The sequence below is a fragment of the Onychomys torridus genome, chromosome 3 (genome assembly GCF_903995425.1).
Source record: "Onychomys torridus chromosome 3, mOncTor1.1, whole genome shotgun sequence".
Taxonomy (NCBI): Eukaryota; Metazoa; Chordata; class Mammalia; order Rodentia; family Cricetidae; genus Onychomys; species Onychomys torridus.
This window is the reverse complement of record NC_050445.1, coordinates 79,673,503-79,697,686: the sequence shown is the minus strand read 5'-3', so window position 1 is coordinate 79,697,686 and position 24,184 is coordinate 79,673,503. Positions and strand designations below refer to the sequence as shown.

At 41.3% G+C, this 24,184-nt stretch overlaps 1 protein-coding gene and 1 pseudogene across 1 annotated transcript; both read right to left on the bottom strand.

Annotated features, from left to right (window-relative positions):
- Positions 1–656: 656 nt before the first annotated feature.
- On the bottom strand, positions 657–7,663 carry LOC118580068 (39S ribosomal protein L13, mitochondrial-like). Its single transcript, XM_036181878.1, has 2 exons — positions 7,601–7,663; positions 657–1,109 (listed from the first exon to the last, which is right to left on the bottom strand). The coding sequence occupies exons 1-2, from the start codon at positions 7,661–7,663 to the stop codon at positions 726–728; spliced, it is 447 nt and encodes a 148-aa protein (XP_036037771.1). The 3' UTR covers positions 657–725.
- A 2,809-nt stretch (positions 7,664–10,472) lies between these two features.
- LOC118579969 lies at positions 10,473–11,938 on the bottom strand (annotated as a pseudogene).
- Positions 11,939–24,184: the final 12,246 nt, after the last annotated feature.

Genomic DNA, 24,184 nt, shown 5'->3' with positions numbered 1-24,184 from the left:
AGTCATTTTTCCCCATCTTTTCTCCCCACCACAACCTGATCCTTCCTGTTCCCAACCCTGCCTGCCTCCAGTACACCCTCAAAATCTATTCTAGCCAGGCGGTGGTGGCACACCTTTAATCCCAGCACTCAGGAGGCAGAGGCAGGTGGATTTCTGTGAGTTTAAGGCCAGCCTGGTCTACAGAGTGAGTTCCAGGAAAGGCGCAAAGCTACACAGAGAAACCCTGTCTTGAAAACCAAAAAAAAAAAAAAAAAAATCTATTCTATTTTCCTTTCCCAGGGAGATCTGAGTGTCTGCCCTTAAGTCCTTATTGTTATTTAGCTTCTCTGGGGCTGTGGATTGTAGCATGGTTATCCTTTACATTTAATATCCACTTATAAGTGAGTAAATATCATGTTTGTTTTTTTGGTTCAGGTTTACCTCAGTCAGGATGATTTTTTTTTTCTAATTCCATCCATTTGCCTGCAAATTTTATTAATTTCATGATGTCATTTTTTCTTTTTTTTTTTTTAACTAAGTGAGCAGTTTATTAACATTTACAGCATTTAAACCAGGCTCCACAGATAATTCTGTAAAGTAGCATGTTCTAGTGCAGTGTCTTGCTGAGGCCTGCCTCGAGTGTTCCCACGGTGAGCTCAAGTGCTGTTTTCTCTCTGTTCCAGGTCATGGGGATGGCTCAGTTAGCATCCAGTCTCTTGCTGCTGTTTTTGACTGTTTCCACTTTCCTATAGCCGATAATCTTCGGGCGGAGCCCACACTCTCGGGAAAGCCTCTATTTCCTCCTGAGTGTACTCATCCAGCCGTTTAGGCACTTTCCGTGGCTGAGGAAGCTCTTCCACTAAGTTCTTGAGAATATCTTCTGGAATATCCTCGTCTGGGTAGCCAGTATGTGAGGAGTACACTTTTTGCTCCCATTTGTTTCCAGAAAATGCAATATGTCTTGTGTTTATTATGACAACATGATCTCCACAGTCACTCAGCTGATGGTACACTGGTTTATGTAATCCTTGAAGTTTTTTTGAGGCTATAGCTGCAAGTTTGCCAGGGGGCTGCATTTTGCCATCTAAGAGATACCACATTCGAGCAAAAGTGGCCCATTGCTGGGCACCCTAGAGAGGCTGGACGTGCTTCCCCACTTGCAGCATCCACTGGTTTCCTCTCGCCCAGCCGGGCCAACAGCATCACCAGTCCTGTCATTTCTTTTTTAACAGCTGAATAAGACTCCGTTGTGCACATGTGCACATTGTCTTTATCCAGTCTTCAGTTGAGGGGCATCTGGGTTGTTTCCAGGTTCTGGCTATTATGAATAAAGCTGCTATGAACATAGTTGAGCAAGTGTCCTTGTGATATGGTTGAGCATCCTTTGGGTATATGCCCAAGAGTGGTGTATCTGGGTCTTGAGGTAGATCAATTCCCAATTTTCTGAGAAACCACCATATTGATTTCCAAAGTGGATGTACAACTTTGCACTCCCACCAGCAGTGGAGGCAGAATGAGTTGTCTCTTGTGTTTTTGATCTTAGTGATTCTGACAGGTTTAAGATGAAATCTCAGAGTCATTTTGATTTGCATTTCCTTGATGGCTAAGGATGTTGAACATCTCCTTAAGTGTTTCTCTGCCATTTGATATGTGTCTCTTAAGGATTCTGTTTAAATATGTATCCTGTTTTTAAATAGAATTATTTGGGTTTTTTGATGCCTAATTTCTTGAGTTCCTTATATATTTTGGAGATCAGTCTTCTGTCAAATGTGGGGTTGGTGAAGATCTTTTCCCATTCTGTTGGCTGCTGTTTTGTCTTTTTTACTGTGTCCTTCACCTTATAGAAGCTTTTCAGTTTTGCAAGGTCTCATTTATTAATTATTGACCTTAGGGCATGTACTACCAGTGTTCAGTTAAGAAAGTTGTTGTAGCTGGAGAGATGGCTCAGTGGATAAGAGCACTGACTGCTCTTCCAGAGGTCCCGAGTTCAATTCCCAGCAACCACATGGTGGCTCACAACCACTTGTAATGAGGTCTGGTGCCCTCTTCTGACCCTCAGGGACACATGTAGGCAGAATACTGTGTACATAATAAATAAATAAATCTTAAAGAAAAGAAAGTTGTTGTAGAATATTATTTTAAGGTGTGTTACTTTTGTTTATGTTACATTTGTTTAACTCTGTGAAGCTGTGATACTTTGCCTGGCTAAAACACCTGATGGTCTAATAAAGAACTGAACTGCCATCAGCAAAGTGGGAGGAAGGATAGGCAGGGCTGGCTGAGAGAGAGAGAATATATAAAAGGAGAAATCTAGGAGAAGATCTAGGAGCCAGAGAAGGAAGAGAACATCAGGGGCAGCTACCCAGCTACATAGCAAGCAATGGAGTAAGAGTAAGATTTACAGAAGTAAGAGAACTGGAGAAGCCCAGAGGTATAAGGTAGATGGAATAAATTAAATTGAGGAAAGCTGGTAAGAAATAAGCCAAGCTAAAGCCAGGCATTCATAATTAAGAATAAGCCTCTGTGTGTGATTTATTTGGGAGCTGGGTGGTGGGCACCCAAAAGATTAAAAAACCAACAACAGAAAGTTGTCCCTTGTGCTGATGCATTCAAGGCTATTTACCACGTTCTCTTCTATCAGGTCCAGTGTGTCTGGTTTATGTTGAGGTTTTTGATCCACTTGGACTTGAGTTTTGTTCATGGTGATAAATACGGATCTGCTTGCATGCAGACATCCAGTTTGACCAGCACCATTCATTAAAGGTACTTTCTTTTTCTCAGTGTGTATTTCCATATGAAGGTGAGAATTGTCCTCTCATGATATGTTAACACAAGACAATTGTGTTGATTGCATTGAATCTTTTGGCAGGGTGCCAATTTTTACTATATTAATCCTATAGATGCATGAACATGGGAGACCTTTTCATCTTCTGATATCTTCTTCAGTTTCTTCAAAGTTTTGAAGGGTTTTTTGGTTTGTTTTGTTTTGGTTTTGGTTTTTCCAAGACAGGGTTTCTCTGTGTATTAGCCCTGGCTGTCCTGGAACTCTCTCTGTAGACCAGACTGGCCTTGTTCTCACAGAGATCTGCCTGCCTTTGCCTTCCAAGTGCTGGAATTAAAGGTGTGCGCCACCACTGCCCAGCATGACTTGAAGTTTCTATCATATAGGTCTTTCACTTGTTTGGTTAGAGTTATCCCCAAACATTATATATATATATATATATATATATATATATATATATATATATATATATATATATATAATGATGGTTGTTGTTTCCCTGATTTCTTTTTCTCAACCTGTTTGTCATTTGTATGTAGGAGAGCTACTGATATTTTTGGGTTAATCTAAATCCAGCCACTTTGCTGAAAGAGTTTATCAGTGCAGGAGTTCCCTGGTGGAATTCCCTTTCTTTGTTGAGTCTTTGTGTTGTTTGGGTGTCAATGTGTCTGTGCCTCATAAAAATAACTTGACAGTGTTCCTTCTGTTTCTATTTTATGGAACAATTTTAGGAGTATTGGTGCTGTGAATATATGTTGTTCCCATTAGTTAATAAATAAAGCTGCATTGGCCTATGTCAAGGAAGCTTTCAGGCAGGCAGGAAAATCCAGGAGATCCAGGAAGGAGAAAGACACCAGCCTGTCACCCAAGGAAAACACGCCAGCAGATGGGTAAAGCAACAGGGCACATGGCAAACACAAATGAATAGAGATGGGTTAATGTAAGATATAAGGCCATCCAGTTTATACTTAATATAAGCCTCTGTGTGTTTACTTGAGTCTGAGTGGCTGCTGGACTGTGTGGGACACAGGAAAACTTATGGCTACATATTGGTATTAGGTTTTCTTTGAAAGTTTGGTAGAATACTGCACTAAAACCATCTGGCTTTTTTTGGTTGGTAGACTTTTAATTACTGTTTCTGTTTCCTTAGGGGTTTACTTAATTTGTTTATCTGATCTTGATTTGATGTTGGTAAGTATTATCTATTGAGAAAACTGTCCATTTCTTTTAGATTTTCCAATTTTGTAGAGTATAATTTTTTGAAATATGACCTAATGATTCCCTGGATTTCTTTGGTGTCTGTTGTTATGTTCCCCTTTTTGTTTCTGATTTTATTAATTTGGATGTTCTGTCTCTATGTCTTTTAGTTAGTTTGGATAGAGTTTGTCTATCTTGTTGATTTTCTCAAAGAACCAACTCTTTGTTTCATTGTTCTTTGTATTGTTCTTTTTGTTCCTTCTGGTGACATATTGTGTACCCTAATAAAATTTGCCTGAAGATCAGAGAACAGAACAAGCCACTAGATTAAACATAGATGCCAGGCAATGGTGACACACACCTTTAATCCTAGCACTCAGAAGGCAGAGTTCTGTCTGGATCTCTGAGTTCAGAGCTGCCCTGGACTACATGAGATTGACTCAGTCTAGGAGAGAAACAGAACTAGGCAGTGGTGACACACACCTTTAATCCCAATACTTGGGAATCACATGCCTTTAATCCTAGCACTTGAGATCTCATGACTTTGCTTGGGAAGCACACACATCTTTAATCCCAGCACTAAAAAGGAAGCGATAGCTGAGTGGAGAAATGTGTATAAGGCATGAGGAGACAGGAACTAGAGCTTTTTGGCTGAAAGCTTTTTCAGGCTGAGGAGTCCTAGAGGTAAGGTGTGGCAGTGGCTTGATGCTTTGTCTCTCTGAGCTTTCAGCATTTACCCCAATAACTAATTCCAGGTTTTTTTTTTTTTTTATTATAAGCACATTTAGCAATTCATGTTAAATTTCCTATTTTATTGATTTCAACCCTCAGTTTGATTATTTCCTGCCATCTATTCCTCTTGAGTGAGCTTGCTTCCTTTCATTCTAGAGCTTTCAGGTATGTTGTTAATTTGCTAGTATGAGATCTCTCCAAATTCTTTATGAAGGCACTTAGTGCTATGAACTTTCCTCTTAGCACTGCTTTCATTGTGTCCCATAAGTTTGGTTATGTTGTGCATTCATTTTCATTAAATTCTAGGCAGCCTTTAATTTCTTTCTTTATTTCTCCCTTGACACAGTGGCAATTCAGTTGAGTGTTTTTCAGTTTCCATGAGTTAAGCTTTCTGTTGCTTCTGTTGTTGTTGAAACCTAGCTTTAATCCTTGGTGATCTGATAACAATGGTGATAAATAACAGGGGTTATTTGATATTTCTTGTATCTGTTGAGACTTGAATTGTGACCTAGTATGTGGTAAATTTTAGAGAAAGTTCCATGAGGTCCTGCGAAGAAAATATATTCATTTGTTTTTAGGTAAAATGTTCTGTAGATGTCTTTTAGGTCCATTAGATTCATAACATTTGTTAGCTCCATTATTCTTCGTTTAGTTATTGTCTAAATGATCTGTCCTTTAGTAAGTAAGAGTGGGGTATTGAAGTCTCCTATTATTAATGTGTGAGGTTAAATGTGAGATTTAAGCTTTAGTAATGTTCCCTTTACAAATGTGGGTGTCTTTGCATTTGGGGCCTATATATTAAGAATTAAAATGTCTTGGTGGATTTTTCTCTTTAATGAGTATGAAATGTCCTTTTCTATCACTTTTAATTAATTTTGGTTTGAAGTCTATTTTGTTGGATAAATAGCTTGCTTCTTGAGTCCATTTGCTTAGAAAAATCTTTTCCCAATCCTTTAATCTGAGGTAATGTCTATCTTTGACAATGAGGTGTATTTCTTGTATGCAGCAGAATGATGGATCCTGGTTTTGTATCCATTCTGTTAGCCTGTGTCTTTTTATTGGGGGAATTGAGTCCATTGATATTGAGAGATATTAGTGACCAGTGATTGTTAATTCTTGTTATTGTAGTGGTGGTGGTAGTGTGTGTGTGTGTGTGTGTGTGTGTGTGTGTGTGTGTGTGTGTGTTTCTCTTCTTTGGGTTTTGCTGGTGTGAGATTTATTGCCTGTGTTTTTGTCAGTGTAGTTAACTTCCTTGGGTTGGAGTTTTCCTTCTAGTACCTTCTTTTGGGCTGTGTTTGTAGATAGATATTGTTTAAGTTTGACTTTGTCCTGAAATATCTTATTTTCTCCATCTATAATGATTGTCAGTTTTGCTGGGTATAGTCATCTGGGCTGGCATCTGTGGTCTCTTAGAGCCTGCAAGACATCTGTCTAGACCTTTGAAAAACAGAAGAATTTACATTATGATTCATAATAAGTAACAAAATTACAGTTATGAAGTAGCAATGAAAATAATTTTATGGTTGGGGAGTCATCACAACATGAGGAACTGTATTAAAGGGTTGCAGCATTAGGAAGGTTGAGAACCACTGTTAACTGGATATGGTGATCCACACTTGTAATCCCAGCCCTCAGGAGTCTAAGGTAAGCGAGAGGATCAAGTTTCAAAGCTAGCCTGGGCTGTACATACTAAGACCGTGTTTCAAAAGAAACAAATTTCTCATAGTTTGCTAAGATAGCTTTGTGCTTGCTATGAAGGGAAGCAATAAAAAAAATTAATGCATCTTGCAACCAGAAGATCTGAAGTTGGTTTTGTTTGAGATGGAGTCATATGTAGTCCAGATTGGCTTCAGGCTCTCAGGTCTGCCTCAGCTGCCCAGATGCTAGGAAAGCAGGTGTGTACCTCCACATCAGAACAATCCATGTGGTTGAGAGGAATTTCACTACATAGTAACAAATTATATTTGACAAAATATCTAATTACAATGTTTTGTTGAAATACATATTTGGTGTTTGGCTTCTGAAATTATTTTGGTTTAATGCTAAATATAAGATTAAATTAAATTAGCTAAATGTACTAGTTTTAATAACTGCCTCTTAAAAATTTATCTACTTTACTTTATATATGAGTGCTTTGCCTACACATATGTCTGTGCACCATGTGAGTTCATGCCTGGTGCCCCAGAGATAAGTAGACATCAGATCTGGAATTGATGTTATGGATGGTTGTAGTCACCATGTGGGTACTGGGAACCTAACTTGAGTCCTCTACAAGAACAGCAAGCCACTGAGCCATCTATCCAGTCCCTACCTGCTACTTTTTTAAAAAAAAAATAAAATATTATGTATTTTCCCAATAAAGAGTTTCACTATGACATTTTCACTGACATATACAAGCTACTAGAGTCATTCATATCCATCACCTCCTGTCCTTTTCTCACTGGTCCATCCTCAAATAATCTACTTCCACTTCATGTCTTTTTAAAAAAATCTAGATGCCACATATAGAGAAAATGTTACTGTTTTGTCAAATATCTTTAGTTCTATCCGTTTTACTGCAAAAGATGAAGTTTCATTCTTTACCCACATTTTGTGTGTTTATTGTTGAGGACCTAGGCTGATTCCACAAGTTGGTTCTTGTTTATTCTTTGGATGTTTAATTTTTTGAGTTCTTTATATACTCTATAGAGTTTTAGATCTTACATTGAAAGTCTTCGACACTTTTTTGTTTTCTTTTTCAAGACAGGGTTTCTCTGTGTCTCCCTGGCTGACCTGGAACTCACAGAGATCCATCTCTCCTGCCCGCTCAAGGCTGGATTAAAGGTGTGTACCACCAGCACCTGGCCACCTTTGACACATATTGAGTTGATTCTTTATAGCGTGAGAGACAGGTACATCATGTTCTTTTACATGTGGATATTCAGTTTTATCAGCATTTAAGAGACTCTTCTCCAGTGTATGTTTCGGCGCCATTCTAGTGGTTTTGTTCATTTGTTTGTCAACTTGACACAAACTGTGGTCGTCTGAGCAGAGAGCTTCAACTGAGAAAATGCTCCCATCAGACTGGCCTGTAGGCAAGTCTGCAGAGCATTTTCTTTGTTGATGGTGGATGAGGAGGACCCAGCTTGCTGGAAGTGGTACCACCCCTGGACAGGTAGTCCCAGTTTATATAAGAAGGCTTTTAATCTTCACAATATTAATTCTGCCAATCTAAGAGATGTCTTAGATTTCTTGCTTCCATGTTTTTAGGTTTTCATGGTAGAGTTTTTTCAACTCCTTAGTTAAATTTATTTTTAGGGTTTTTGTTTGTTATGTTGGTTGCTTCGTGGTTTGCATGCTTTTTATAAGGGGGTGTTTTGTCTGTGTGTGTGGGGATTCTTGTCATTTCTATCTCAGCAGGTTAATATTGGTGTATAGAAAAGTAATGATTTTTGTATATTGGTTTGTATCTTGTTGTTTTGTGTTTTGCTTTTCATTACTGCGGAGGCCTAGGGCTTCACTCCCACCAAACAAGCACTCCCCCCATAACTCTGCCTGTTAGATCTCTGAGGAACTTTGTGTACAGGAGCACATTGTCTACAAATGCAGGCATCTGGGCTTCTGCTATCCAGTCTTCTCTTGCCTGATTAACTTCTTCTTTTAGTTTGTATTTTAAATTGTTAAAAATTCAGATTTTACCAGTACTTGAGAGGGAGAGGCAGGAGGATCTCTGTGAGTTCCAGCCAGCCTGTTCTATGTAATGAATTCTAGAATAGCCAAGAGAAAGAGAGAGAGAGAGAGAGAGAGAGAGAGAGAGAGAGAGAGAGAGAAGGGAGGGAGAGGAAGGAAGGAAGGAAGGAAGGAAGGAAGGAAGGAAGGATAGATCAGATTCTGTACAAAGTTTTTGAAATAATGAGATGTGACTTAAATTCAGTTTTCTATCTTTTATTCTCCAATTTTAGAGCAAATAGCTCATAAATTATGCATGTTTTCATTCTTATAGATGAAATGCAGAGGCTTTATCAGGCATGCTGGTATAAATACATAGGCAACCTTTGCCTTTCATCTACTTACAAAGTATAGATGTGGTTCCCTGTTCTTCACCAAGAGCTGTACCCTGTTTGCCAGTCCTCTTCAAAGTGTGTCGTTTGCAGGTGTGCAAATGACCAGCGTCTGCTGCTAATACCCCCTGAGAGTGGTAACACTGGGCAGCCAGAGGGTGGACTTCTGTGTTCTGACTAACACAAAGCTGGGCTTTTGTTGAATAAGTGGAGAAAGGGCACCTTGAAGATTCCAGTCATTTTATATTTTGTACAGATAACATGACATGTGTCCTGATGCTATGATCGAATGAAATATCACTCTGGTCTTCAAGAAGTGCATGTTCTTAGCTACTCTAGATTTATCCCCAAATAACCAAATATAAAAAACAGAAAGCAACCAGGTTTATTCTTTTTTCCCATCACCAATATTTATTGAGCATTTACAGTGTACTAGGCACAATAGAAAACATTGTCCCTGCTCTTGAGGAACTTACATTCTAACAGAAAAAAAAAATACACCTCTTTTAAAATGGCATTTTTGTTTGGTGTTTTCTGTAAAGTATTGAGGAAATACTCGGTGGGTGTGAGCTTTGGGAATGACTTCGCCCCATCAGAACTTGAGGAGAGGAAGAGGAAGAGGAAGAGGGAGGGTTTCCAAGGGAGACCTTTCAGGGCAGGATTTCCACAAGCTCAACTAAGGAGAGCTGGGCTGTAGGAAGGAGGAGGAAGGAGGCTGTGGGATGTAAGCAGAGGAAGTGGGAATCTTAGACACTTAGTGGAGCCAGAAAGATCATGCGGCCTTTTCCCAAATACATGGCCAACAAGTCAAAATGGTTGGTGACAAGACAGAGTAAAAAGGAAATGATCCTGTGCACCTGACAAATAGAAATAAAGGGCTGGAAATCAAAGGCAGGCTGTAAGAACATCAAGAAATTCTCAAAAACCAACAGAGATTTGGAAGCACAGAACCTAACAGTTAATGCTGCCCAGTGTCACACAGGCCAAGAACATTGTGGCTTCCTAAGTCAGAAAACGCGGTGGACCAAAATTTTCAATGGAACACATTTCCTTTTGCCAATCAATCTCCCCCTGCACCCAGAAAGAGAAAAGGTCCACTACAGTTTTGAAAGGGGTTAAGAAGGGGGAAGAATATGGAAACAGGGTTGAAAACGGCAGTTACATTGGCGTTTTTTATTGTTGTTGATTAATTTTGCATTGAAAATGGGTGAAAGGCCATTAGCTGCCAAGAGGGAAGAAGGAGTCAGTTTCCTTCAGAGAAATCTCAAAACTCATATTAATTTACATGAAAAGCTGTAGAGAAAAGTAGTTTAAAAATCCATTTATAAAACTATTATTCCGGGGCTGGAGGGATGGCTCAGAGGTTAAGAGCACTGACTGCTCTTCCAGAGGTCCTGTGTTCAAATCCCAGCACCCACATGGTGGCTCACAACCATCTGTAATGAGATCTGGTGCTCTCTTCTGTATACATAATAAATAAATACATTTTTAAAACTTTTATTCCATTTACATGAACTTTAATACATGCGTTACATGTGTCCTTAACAATTATGCTTGGATTGTTCATGAAAATTTCCTAAGACATTAAGACAAAGCTAGCCGTCATCTCAAGTCATTTCCCTGTTAACTATTTTCACAGCACATGCATATTAGGCAAGTGTCAAAAAAAGAAAAATCACAAAAGCAAAAAGACAAAACAAAAAACAACAAAAAAAGTTAAAAACATGGGATTTTGTTTACTGCTGTGCTTGATACATGGAGCAGTGAACACCAAGTAACTCGTTTTTACTGAATCTTTGCTTTTACATTTGTTCTTAGCTTGCCTAAAACATTTACATACAAATAAAATGTGCAGCAAAAATAATGAAAGCAAACAGCAGGTAACTTTACAAATAATGGAATGTGAACTGTTTCTGCCTTTATTGGAGTAAATTGGGTCACAACTTTATCTAAGGACCACTTCTGGAGCTGTGGCCACGATTGTGCCCGCAGAGACGCATGATCCCGAGGTGTATCCAAGGTGTGTGTGTGTGCCACAGCCTCACAAGTGGTGCTGCACACCCTAAAGTACCCACAGCAACTACATGGAAGCAGTTTTAACACTGGCCCTTCTGAAACCACAATGTACCAAAAGTACTATGCCAAACATGTGTAACTTGTGTAAAAATTCCCCATCCCCATATTGGCCACCTCAAGATGAAAACAAGTAACTCCCTGAAGTTAACTGGCTCTACTCCCTAATACTAAAACATAAAAACCACATGAGAAATATAGAAATTAAAATAGAAGGAACATAAACCTGTCATAAATTGTAAACAAAAACACTATTTGTGGGACAGCATGGATGACAAATGGTTTACTGTGTAAATTTAGAATGAGGCAGACAAAGGCTGGAAGACCAGTTAATTTTCCCTTGTCTTTCCTCAGGTGTCCGATGTCCACAATGTCAAAAGTTGTCAGTCAGCATTATTAGCGTGTTGTCTTTGTATGACTCTTCACTTAATGTATGCAGTTCAGCAATGGCTTCATCCAGAGCTGGTTTTGCAAGAGAGCAGGCTTTCTCTGGGGAGTTCAGAATCTCGTGATAGAACACAGAGAAGTTAAGGGCCAGACCCAGTCTGATAGGCTGTGTCGGCTGCATTTCCTTTTTGCTGATTTCAAATGCTCCTTGGCTTGCTTGCTGTGACTGGTTCACAATTCCTTTCTTGTCACCCCAGCAGCAACCTCAGCCAGGTAACAGTGGTAGTGGTCCTTCATCTTCAAGTAGAAGACTGCACTTTCTGCTTGCGAAGCATTGGGGATCAGGAACTTTTCCAAAAGAGACATCATTGCAGATGTCTCTTAGCTCCGTCTCAGTTTTCTCTCTGTATTCCTGAGCCATCTGCTGCTTTATCTCAGCACCTTCTGTCTTTTGCTTGGTACTTGAGACGACCCTCCAAGATGACCTACGGGCTCCTACAACATTTTTTATAAGCATCAGAGAGAAGATTCCTCTCCTCATTAGATAACTCAGCACCGTGCTCAGATACAGACTTCATGCAGGCTGCCATGTCATCATATCGCTCAGCCTGCTTGGCCAGTTTGGCCTTCTGTACCAGCTCATTTTTATCCATAACTGGATATTCTGTGTCCGGAGTGGGTGGCGGCACACGGACCCGGCTCGGTAGTCTCTGGGCGGCAGCGGTGGTGGGGCCGCGGCGAGGCTGAGACTCTGTCCCTCCAGGTTTATTCTTAACATGCCTGGTACCAGAACAAAACAAACGTGTTTCTGATGAAAAGTTCTACAGTAGGTTCAAAGGTTTATTAAGTGTTCAGACATAAAGACTACCTGTACACTTATGGTATTTTCAAGTGGTGTGTCTTCTACAGTTCAACTACATATATAACCTGGAATGTTCCCAGTGCTTTCTAAAATACAGATGCAGTGATAAAGAACTGAGTCCTCGAATTGTCCTCTGACACACACACACACACACACACACACACACACACACACACACACACACATCATCGCACACATGTGCATACACACAAACATAATAAAAAATGTAAGAGCATGGGAAAGACTTTTAGTTAATTTACAATATTAAACATAAAATATATATTTAGCCTTTCTTACTGTATTTGAAGTAAGTTCACAATAACAGTTTGCTTACAGCTGTTAGGCAAACATTTTTTAAGACTTATTAATTATGTATACAGTGTTCTGCCTGCAGGCCAGAAGAGGGCGCCAGATTTCATTATGGATGGTTGTGAGCCACCATGTGGTTGCTGGGAATTGAACTCAGAACCTCTGCAAGAACAGCCAGTGCTCTTAGCCGCTGAGCCATCTCTCTAGCCCTCAGGCAAACATTTTTAAACAACCTAAGGATACTACATACCTCTTCTAATTTGAAAGAAATAGCTGAAATAACATTAGAGAAATATATTTTATTAAGATGCTAGCGGCTAAGGATATAGTCAGATGGTAGAGTGCTTGCCTAGCATGAAGCCTGGGTAATCCCCAGAACCATATAACCCACATGGTAGGATGTGCCTAAAATTCAAGCCCTGGGGAAAGAAGCAGGAGGAAGAGGGGTTCAGAGTCACTCTCAGCTATGCAGTGTGAGGACAAACTTGGCCATGAGAGATCCAGTTCCAAACAGACAGACGGTTCTATGTATATACAAAATGTAATTTGTAGGGTTATCTACTGCTGTTAAGATTGACTAGGCATTGTTAGAACTTTCAACTTAAAATGAGTTGTTCCTTTTAACATTAGTTATCCCAGCTACTGAAATTATTTAAATTGAAGTGATAGGCAAGAGTTTTACATTAGGTTTACTTTTTCCTTGAATTTAAAATCAGAGTTCTGAAAGTTGGATTCTTTGACCCAATATTTAAAACACTTGATAGCTTTGTGGTGATTTGAGTAGCTCACTGGTGGGATGGCAAGTCTCTTGATCCGGATGGAGGCAGTAGAGCAAAACCCAGAGTAAGTGCACCTGAAAGTCCAGGAAAGCTAGGGTGGTGGTACACACCTTTATCTCAGCACCCAGGAGGCAGAAGAAAGTGAATCTCTGTGACTTGGAGGCCAGTCTGGTCTAGGCCAGCCAGGGAAACATCTGATACCATCTCAAAAGAATTTTTTTTTTCCAAAAAAAACAATAGCTTCAAAGTTTTGAGGCATGGTTCAATGCTTAGGAGTATCTGAAGACATCAAAGTGAACGTAAAGCATCTCTATGTATTTATGCAGACTCAGTCATGCCTAATAAAAACAATGTGTTTGGGAGGTGGACAGGTAGCTCAATTAGTAGAGTGTTTGCCTTGCAAGCATGAAGACCTGTGTTCAATCCACAGCACTCACATAAAAGCCAAGCACTGTAATCCCAGCACCGGGGATGTAGACACAGGAGAACTCAAGGGTTTCAGTGACCTACAGGTTCAGTGAAAGATGTGAAAAAAGAAGGTGAAGACCCCTAATGCCAACTTCTAGCCTCAACATACACGTGCACACATAACCATACCCACAACATCCACAAAATGACCGATGTTCAGTGTTCCCCATGTGCCAGGGATGCTGCTAAGCCCAGTTCTCATCTTACTTTTAAAAATATATTTGTTATGACTGTGGGTGTTTTGCCTCCTCATTCGTATGTCTGTGCATCATGTGTGTGCCTGGTGCCCACAAGAAGCCCGAAGAGGGTGTTGAATTCCCTGGGGCTGGGATCAGAGATAGTTACAAGCAGCTATGTGGTTGCTAGGAATTAAACCCAGGTCCCCTGGAAGAGAAGCCAGTACTCTTAACCACTTAGCTATCTCTCCAGCCCCTCCCCCCTTTTTGAGACAGTCTCATTCAGTAGCCCAGGATGACCTGGAACTCACTATGTAGCCCAGGATAGCATCTAACTTAAGTGATCCTCCTACCTCCACCTCCTAAATGCAGAGATTACAGTGTGACCACTGACTATGTACACTCAGGGTCTGACAACATGATCCATTCATTAGACAGTTCCCAACAACTTTTATGTCTTCTTTCTCTTGGTATCTTATGGGCTTCCAGAGAACTGAAATTGTTTTTCAGACTCTCTGGAAGCTTAGTTACAAATGTGATTTTCCCTCAGAGTTGGGAATGGACTTCACATACACCAAACTGCCACAAACATATTTAAATTCCACCAACTAGGGGGATTTTCATAAAGAATTCAAAACAGGAGCTTTGTGGTGGTAGTGCACGCCTTTAACCCTGGCACTAGGGAGGCAGAGGCAAGCAAATCTTTGTGAGTTTGAGGCTAGCCATGTCTACAGGGTGAGTTCTAGGACAGCTAAGGCTACACAGAGAAACCCTCTCTCCAAAAAAAGGGGGAGGAAAAGGAGGAAGAGGGCTAGTGGAAGTGGCTGAGCTGTTAAGAGCACTGGCTGCTCTTCCAGAGGACCCAGGTTCAATTCCCAGCACCTACATGACCCCTCATACCTGTCTGCCACTCTAGTTGCAGGCTTTCTGACACCCTTACACAGACATACATGCAGGCAAAACACCAATGAACATAAAATAAAAATAAATTGTATCATTTAAAAAAAAAGAATTCAGAACAGACATGTCTAGTGGTTGGAGTCTGGACCAGATGTTTGCAGGGTCTTCTTATTAAAAAATTAAATGATTTCCCACATAGATTGCAAAGTAGTGGGAAAAGTTATTCAAAAGCAAAGCAGAGGCTGGAGAGATTGCTCAGTGGTTAAAGGCACTGTCTGCTTTTCCTGAAGACCCAGGTTCAATTTCTAGCATCCATATGGCAGCTCACAACTGTAATTCTAGATCTAGGGTATATGAGACCTTTATTTCCAGCCTCCTCAGGGAATCAGGCATGCACATGGTACAGAGACATGCAGGCAGGAAACACACCCATGGACATAAAAAGTTAACTTTTTAAGCAGGGCAGTAAATAGCACAGAAAGAACTATGCTGCTGCAGCAGGTCATGTGAGTGAGAAAGAACTCAGGGACACATCTATTGTTTGAGGTTACTTTTTATGGAAATAAAGGAAAGCAGGGATGATTATTAGTTGAGTGCTTCTCAATTTTGAATGATAGATTAGGTAATATAATCATTTTCTACTGAACATGTCCCTTCCCATAATGTATCCATTTAAACCATGAGTATACACAAGTATGCATAGCATAACTGAGTGAATAAGGAAGTCCTCTAACTGTGCTCTTGAGGAGGTAGATTATCTTTACAATGTATGTTCTGATGGAAGCTCCACTTCAACTCCCCTACCCCATCTCTTCCTCCATAACCCCACACTCAAAGCTCACATGTAGAGACCCACAGAGGTTTCCTAGTGAGAACTTACTCAAGGAATCTGAGCTTTCTTTACCCAGCAGGGCTGCATAAGGGGATGATTTGGTCATGGGCATGGTTACCAGGTGTGTGAAAGGGTCTACACTTGGCTGTGTGGTGTGCTTTGACCTAGCAAGGGGGAGATCTTTTGCCCCACCCTTTGGCATTTTTATAAAAAGTGATTAGCTTCCCTGTGTTTCTGTCTTTCTCTTCTCTGCTATCTTTCTATCTAAAAGTTCCTTATCCCTCTCTCCTCCTCATAGGAACCCTTGAAAAGGTGGGAGCTGGCCTTCCACAGATGGTGCCCTGAACAGGGACCCTCACAGATGGTTCCAGAACTAGGGATTTACTTGGGTGCAGAGGAAGAAAGTGAGAGTAGGGAAACACCTAGGAAGCAGTTGGGAATGTCCAGTTTTGTATTAAGGTTAAGGAAGTAGTATTTAATTCTTTGGGATCAAAAACTATATATAGAAAAGTTAGGTTGCAATAAGTATCTCTCTGTGTCTAGATTTCTCTCTCTCTCTCTCTCTCTCTCTCTCTCTCTCGCTATTAAATTAGAAAAAATATAGGGTTCAAGTATAGGAATATTGTGTAGGAAGAAACTTAGGGTAAAAGTAGAATGTCCCTAGTGCCAGATTTGAAAACAGCATCCAGGAATGAGCAGCCACTGCAGATGTAGCAGTCTGAGAGAGAAAAGCCAATATGGGGCAGGGAAATAGAAAGCAGATGTTTGAATATTCACTTGTAGAAATTTTGAAAGCTAGGGAGTTAAGGTAGAACAGCAACAAGTACAGATGTTTTGAAGTTCACAGAGGAGCTGTGTCCTTGGTTCTCTGACTGTGGGACTCTGGATGCAGACTCCTGGGGGAGAACTGGAGTCAAAATGCAAAAATAGTATGAGAAACATGGGCTGGAAAATATTCCTGTGGAAGCTTTTGGGCTGTTGGTATTAATTCAGGACAGCTTAGATCTAAGTCCTGAGCAGCAGGGGGGGATTTTGTCTGAGGTAGATATGGGCAGAACAAACCCCTCTCTTCTGCTGGAACTGCTGCTAGATGAGAACACTTTGACAACATTGTTCAATCAGGGTCAGTTCCCTCTTGACCATAAACCCAAGTTTAAGAAACAGAAGTCTTGAGCTACAGTTAACTGCAGCTCTCACACAATTGAGCCTGTATGATAATGAGTATTCAGAGACAGGTAATTCCTGGGGGGCACTCACCAACCTAAGACAGAAGCCCTGTGTGGCCTGGACAGGTGTCTCCATGACAGGTAAGGTGACCTGCTGACAGAAGCTCATGTTTTTAGTAAGGGGGGGGCTGTAGGTCCCTGGCCCCTGTCTTGGGTAACTGTTGCATTGCTTGTCGACCTTGACCTTGATATCCTCCCTAGCATAGGTTCCCTGCCAGGTTCCACCCTCCTGAATGCTTAAGGGAAGCTCCTTGTCTGTGTATCCTGCATATTGGGCGTTAACAGCTTAGATGCAAGATTGAAAAACATCAGAAGCGGGGTTGGGGATTTAGCTCAGTGGTAGAGCACTTGCCTAGCAAGCACAAGGCCTGGGTTCGATCCTCAGCTCAAAAAAAAAATCAGAAGTGAACTTCTGCCCTCCAGGGTTCTCCCATTGTGCTGTAAGCCTGTATTTAAGACCTCCTCCCTCCTTCAATAAATGGCATTCAGCATTCAAAAAATAAAAAAAGAAGAAGAAGAGGGGGTCAAAATCATAATGAGGAAACCCACACAGACAGCTGACCGGTGCTAGTTGGAGCTCACTGACTCTGGACTGACAGCTTGGGAACCTGCATGGGACCGAACTAGGCCTGCTGAATGTGGGTGACAGTTGTGTGGCTTGATCTGTTTGTGGGGTCCCTGGCAGCAGGACCAGGATTTATCCCAGGTGCGTGAACTGGCTTTCTGGAGTCCATTCCCTGTGGTAGGATACCTTGCTCAGCCTTGATACAATGGTGAGGAGCTAGGCTTTCCTTCAACTTGGTATCCCAGAATTTATTGACTACCATGGGAGGCCTTACCCACTCTGAGGAGTAGATGGGGGTAGAGTGGGAGGGAGGTGAGGAGGCAGGAGAAGGGAAGGGGGTTGGAACTTCCAGGCCAAGGCTGGAATGGCTACCCATTACATCTCCCCCTTTTGTCTAAATAAGAAGATTCTAACCTAATACAAGACTATACACAAAGAAATGGTTATCAAATGTTGTCCAGGAGTAATGAGGGATAATGACCTAGATAAGATGGAACTACAATCAATGCAAACAATATCAAGCAAGAAACACATACTAAAATCGAGGGAAGTCTAGAGTGTGGATAGGTGGCATGTTACAAAGATCATTCCAAAGGTGTCCTAAAGAACCTAAATCTAATATATATATATATATATATATATATATATATATATATATATATATATATATATATATATATAAAGTTGTAACTAAAACTACTAGTCTTCAATCCCATCAAAGACCTGAGAAGGAATATGATGGTACCTGAGAAATGGAAGATGGATGCAAGCAACTTTTGGGAGTCTTGCAAGAGTAGACAGAGACAGCTGGCAGCCTGGACAGTCACCTAATATTTCTCAGCATTGTTGGTGCATTCAAATTGGCTACAGGCCTGGAGGATCTGATAGACCATTTTCAGAAGCAGGAATTCTGAAAGATCATCTTACCCTGTCTTGGCAGAGTTCAGAAGTCACTTTTCTTTGTGTCCCGCTTGTCCAGAAGGACAGCACTCATATTGTCAGCAATTGAGGCAAGGGCAGTTCTTTGCCCAATAGGCCATTTTATGCCAATATCCTTCTGAGGTCTTTGATGTAGTTGAAGCTAGAGAGTTACAATTTTCCTTAGTTATGATAACAGATAAGTTAGATATAAAACCTTAGACTCACAAATGTAAGATAGATAGAATATCTTCTTTAATTTTGCCAAATAAACTAGTTATTATAAATAGACTAGATATTATAACTGTAATTCTTGCTTGATAATTGTTTTGTTATCTGTAATTTTACTATGCAAAAGTTAAAACCTTCCTTTTAGAAAAAAAGAAAAGGGGAAGTGCTGTGGGATGTTCTGTATGTGATGTGTGTTGCTCTGACTGGTTAGTAAATAAAACACTGATTGGCCAGTAGCCAGGCAGGGAGTATAGGTGGAACAAAGAGAAGAGAATTGGGGAAAGTGGAAGGCTAAGGGGGAGAGACGCTGCCAGCCGCCACCATGACAAGGAAGATGTAAGGTACTGGTAAGCCACAAACCACATGGCAAAGTATAGATTAATAGAAATGGGTTAATTTAAGAAAGAAGTAGATGATAAGAAGCCTGCCACAGCCATACAGTTTATAAGTAATATAAGAGTCTGAGTGATTATTTTATACGTGGACTGTGGGACTGCAGAGACTTGGAGGGAGATGGAGAGAAGAACTCCAGCTACAAGACCAGGTCTCTAACCTAGGCCCTGGGGGCACATTCCGTGCCCCTCCTCCCAGCCACTGGAGCCCCAGGGACAAAACATCTGCCTTTCCCTGCTCCCTCACCAAGAAAACCAGCCCCTGCAACCCCAACACCCACCCTGTACCGACTGGGAACAGCTGCTCCCTGAGACAGAACCCACTAACACCAATTGGACCAAGCTGCTCCTGAAGAAACAGAGCCCATCAGCACTGATTTGATCAAGAACTCCCAGTGAACCAAGACTACCAATTGGAACAAGACAGGCACCTTCAGACACAGACACTGCCTGCACTGAGCAGAGGAAGAGATGAGTAGACACCAGTGTAAAACACAGGCAACAACATAAAGACCTATATGACAACATCACAACCTAGTGGTTCTACACCTGCAAGACCTGAACATACCAATGCAGAAGAAGCAGAAGAAATCAACCCTAAAAATGACTTTAAGAAAATGATAGAGGCCCTTAAAGAGGAAATGAAAAATTCCCTTAAAGAAATGGAAGAAAAAAAAAATTAGAAGAAACCAAAGAAAGCCAAGAAAAAGCAATTAAACAGATGAAGGAAACAATTCAAGATTTAAAAATTGAAATCGAGACAATAAAGAAGACACAAACTGAGGGAATGTTGGAAATAGAAAATCTGACTAAACAAAAAGGAACTACAGATGCAATCATAACCAGCAGAATGCAAGAGATGGAACAGAGAATCTCTGATGTTGAAGATACAATAGAGAAAATAGATTTGTCAGGCAAAGAAAACACTGAAGCCAAAAAAGTCATAACACAAGATGTCCAAGAAATTTGGGAAACCATGAAAATAACAAACCTAAGAATAAAAGGGATAGAAGGAGAAGAATAGCAACTCAAAGGCACAAAAAATATATTCAACAAGATCATAGAAGAAAACTTTCCCAACCTAAAGAAGGAACAGAAGTCTTAGGATGAGACAAGGGAGGAACTAAAGGGCTTGGAAAACTTAGTAATTTCTCTTTTTCAACACCTGGAAGCTCTTCAGCTCTCTCCTCAGAAAGGTACACAACTTCATTCTGTAGGAGCAGAATTAGACTGGGGGCATCATCTATCAGAATGGAAGAGCCACTCATAATTGCCTGGCACAAAAACAACCCTCACTACTGTACCTCCTCTTTAAGCCAGTATTAGGGAGGCAGCCAGCAGAGGGAAGATGTGGAAGGCTTTCAAATGTTCTCCATAATTGAGCAGCAAGACGTCCAGGGAAATATCATGCAAATGAATGTTCCAATTCCTTTTAAATAACTTAAGGAGTTAAAAATGGCATGTAATCCACAAAACTCAAGTCCAAGTGGATCAAAAACCTCAACATAAATCCAGTTACACTGAACTTGATAGAAAAGAAAGTAGGAAGTAGTATGGAACAAATTGGCACAGGAGATCACTTCCTAAATATAACACCAGTAGCACAGACACTGAGAGTGACAATTAATAAATGGGACCTTCTGAAACTGAGAAGCTTTTGTAGAGCAAAGGACATGGTCAATAAGACCAAACGACAGCCTGCAGAATGGGAAAAGAATGAGCTGATCCCCAAAATATATAAAGAACTCAAAAAGCTAGACATCAAAATACTGACAATCCAATTAAAAAATGAGTTACAGAGTTTAACAGGAAATTCTCAACAGAAAAATCTCAAATGGCTGAAAGGGATTTCAGGCATTGCTCAATATCTCTAGTCATCGGGGAAATGCAAATCAAAACAACTCTGAGATACCATCTTACACCTGTCAGAATGGCTAAGATCAAAAACACTGAAGACAGCTTATGTTGGAGAGGATGTGGAGCAAGGGGAACATTCTCTCACTATTGGTGGGAATGCAGACTTGTACAGCCACTCTGGAAATCAGTATGGTGGTTTCTCAGAAAATTGGGAATAAGTCTTCCTCAAGACCCATTTATACCACTCTTGGGCTGTAGAGAGCTGCATGTAGCCGCACCCTAAAGATGGCGCTGGCTTCCACCCTCTGCCTTCCTGAAGGCAAGTACTCTTTGTGGTAAACAGCTCCTTATTTGGCTATGGCTGGATTTGTGTGCCGCTTGCATATGCGTGGACCTATGGATAGTGCCCACGTGGCTGTCTGGGGTTGGTAGCCCAGACCTACTTAAGGGCTGGGAGAGGCTTGCCTGGGGAGAGACATCGCTACTAACAAGGTCCTGAATAAACTGCTTAAAGAAGAGCTCCAGTGTTGTGTCATCCTTGCTGGTCGAGGCAGTCGCAACAAGTGGTGGCCCGTACGGGGAACTACCACATCTCTCCGTGGGGCTCAGAACTTTCTGCAGTCAGGGGGTATACCAGTAAGTCCTCAGGTAAATTGGGGATCCATGACAAAAGCGGGTTTTTTGCTCTCACCTGAAGATAAAGGGGGAGCGGGACAGTAGAGCCACGACCATAGCAGACAGGTAATCAGAAAAACAAAATAAGCAAGTGAAACCGGAAGGCTGGGGCTGTTTGGTAAAGGCTCCAAGAAACCTCTCAAATTGAGGAAGAAAGGATATGCCAAGATGGGCGCTTCCTCCTCACACCCAATTTTTCTGGCTCTTAATGAGCTGCTTCTCTCTAAGAAATTGAAGATAAGGAAAAGCACGCTAGAAAGATTTCTGGAAGAGTGTGATATTGTTGCTCCTTGGTTTGCAATTTCAGGAAGTCTTACAGTGTCTTCCTGGGAGAAACTGGGAAGAGACCTAGACTTTGCCGCAGAGCAAGGCACACTTAAGCATGGGGTTAGACCAGTTTGGAAATTAATAAGAGGGTGTTTAGAAGATTAGAGATGCAGTGAGGCAGTTGAGAATGGCCAAACTGCTCTGGAAATACTGCAGGTAGAAAGATCAGAAAAGGCAACCTCAGAGAAAGCAGTGCCTGAAAAGGCAGGGTCAATAAAGAATAAAGAGGCAAAAGATGAGAAAAATATACAAGTTTATATCCTAGTCTTTCTGAGTTGGAAGACTCGGGTGCTTCCGATCTCTCCGACTCTGTCTTGGATGATGAGGATGTTGAATCCGTTTGTGAGTCATTGCAACGAGTGAAGGTTAGAAAGAAAAGAAAAGAGAGAGGAGGATCCAAACAGTTAGAAAAGGGCCATGAGAGCATGGTCCCTTCTGCTCCCCCTCCGTATCCTGGAGCAATGGGGGCAGAGGTCGGAGTGTCTTTTAATCAGAGAGTATGGACAGAAGTTAGAACAGAAATGCAAGTTGCATTCCCAGTATTTCAGAATCCTCAGAATCAGAGATATCATGAACCTCTAGATTTCAAGATTATTAAATCATTAGCAGAATCTGTCCGGACATATGGTGTTACAGCTTCCTTTACAGTAGCTCAGTTGGAAGCTCTGCATAGATATGCTATGACTCCGTCAGACTGGATGAACCTTGCATGAGCCTGTTTAAGTTCTGGTCAGTATTTAGATTGGAAAGCCTTTCTGATAGAGTTCGCTAGTGAACAGGCTGCAGCTAACAGGGCTGCTGGTGGAGGCCAAGCTGCTTGGGATATGGATATGTTGCTTGGGCAAGGTAGATTTGAAAATCAGCAAAATGGGTATGAGCAAATTAACAACATTGCTACCAGAGCTTGGAAGGCATTACCCAATAGAGGAGAAGTTAGTGGTAATCTCACTAAAATTGTCCAAGGACCCATGGAACCCTTCTCAGACTTTGTAGCTCGCCTAGTGGATGCAGCTGGAAAGATATTTGGTGATCCTGATACAGCCATGCCATTAATTAAGCAGTTGGTTTATGAGCAGTGCACTAAGGAATGTAGAGCTGCCATTACACCTTACAAAACTAAAGGATTGGAGGTTTGGATGAAAGTGTGCAGGGAATTAGGGGGACCACTAACCAATGCTGGACTGGCTGCTGCAGTTTTACAAATTAGTCAGAAGAGGGCAGGCGGCACTGGGACCTGCTTCCGATGTGGTAAAATGGGGCATATGAGATGTAGCTGCCCCCAAGGAGGAAGTAATCAAGGGGGAAGTAACCAGGGAGTGACCAACGCCCTGTCCCAGGACTGTGTCCTAAGTGTAAGAAAGGAAAACATTGGGCGAGCGAATGCAGGTCAATCAAGGACATTGATGGACAGCCTCTGAGGAATAATACTCCTCCAAAAAATGGACAGCGGGGCCCCCGGCCTCAGGGCCCGCAAATATATGGGGCAATGGAGGGTCAGAGACAGGAAGGGAATCAAGAGCAGTGGCCGACCCTCAGACATCCCAAACACCGTGGCGAGCCACTGCAGGTTCAGCAGGATTGGACCTCCGTGCCACCACCAGACTCATATTAACTCATATTAATGGGGGTGCAAGTAGTGGAGTCTGATTTTCAAGGCCCCCTTGACCCTGGGACAGTGGGATTGTTAATAGGGAGATCATCTACTACATTAAGGGGATTGCGAATCCATCCTGGGATAATTGACTCAGATTATACAGGTATAGTTAAAATCATGGTTGAATCACCAAAAGGAATCACTGCCATTTCCCCGGGAGACAGAATTGCAGGACTGCTTCTTTTCCATTCCACTGAATAGCAAAGACAGTGAGAGATTTGCTTTCACTTTACCGTCCATTAATCATGAGGAACCTGATAAAAGATATCAATGGGTTGTATTGCCACAAGGCATGGTCCTACTATGTGTCAATTGTTTATAGCAACTGCTTTAGAACCCTTGAGAGCACGTTTTCCTGGCCTGAGATGTCTCCATTATATGGATGATATACTGTTAGCAGCTAAGGAGGAGAGCATTCTTCAAGCAGCATATAGCTCACTTGTAGAACTGCTAAAGCAAAAGGGACTCTGTATCGCCCCTGAGAAGGTGCAACAGAGCAAAGTTGTCAATTATCTTGGCTCTAAAATAACTAATTATCATATCATGCCACAAAAGGTAGAATTAAGGAAGGATCATCTTTGTACATTGAATGATTTCCAGAAATTATTAGGAGATATAAATTGGGTAAGAGGAAGTTTAGGAATGGCCAATTATGAATTAAAACCATTATATGATATTCTAATTGGAGATGCAGCCTTGGATTCACCGAGGCAACTAACCAATGAAGCTCAAGAAGCCTTAACAAAATTAGAGGATAGGCTACAAAGGGCTTTTCTTCAAAGAGTGCAAAATAATGATGATATTACCCTGTGCATTCTGCCTA

Excerpts from the sequence above, each read along its gene's own strand:
- LOC118580068 (XM_036181878.1), bottom strand. The coding sequence starts at position 7,663 with ATGGCGCCGAAACATACACTGGAGAAGAGTCTCTTAAATGCTGATAAA. Across the intron at positions 1,110-7,600 it reads ATAAAACTGAATATCCACAT|GGTGCCCAGCAATGGGCCAC; the intron begins GTAAAAGAACAT and ends CAGCCTCTCTAG.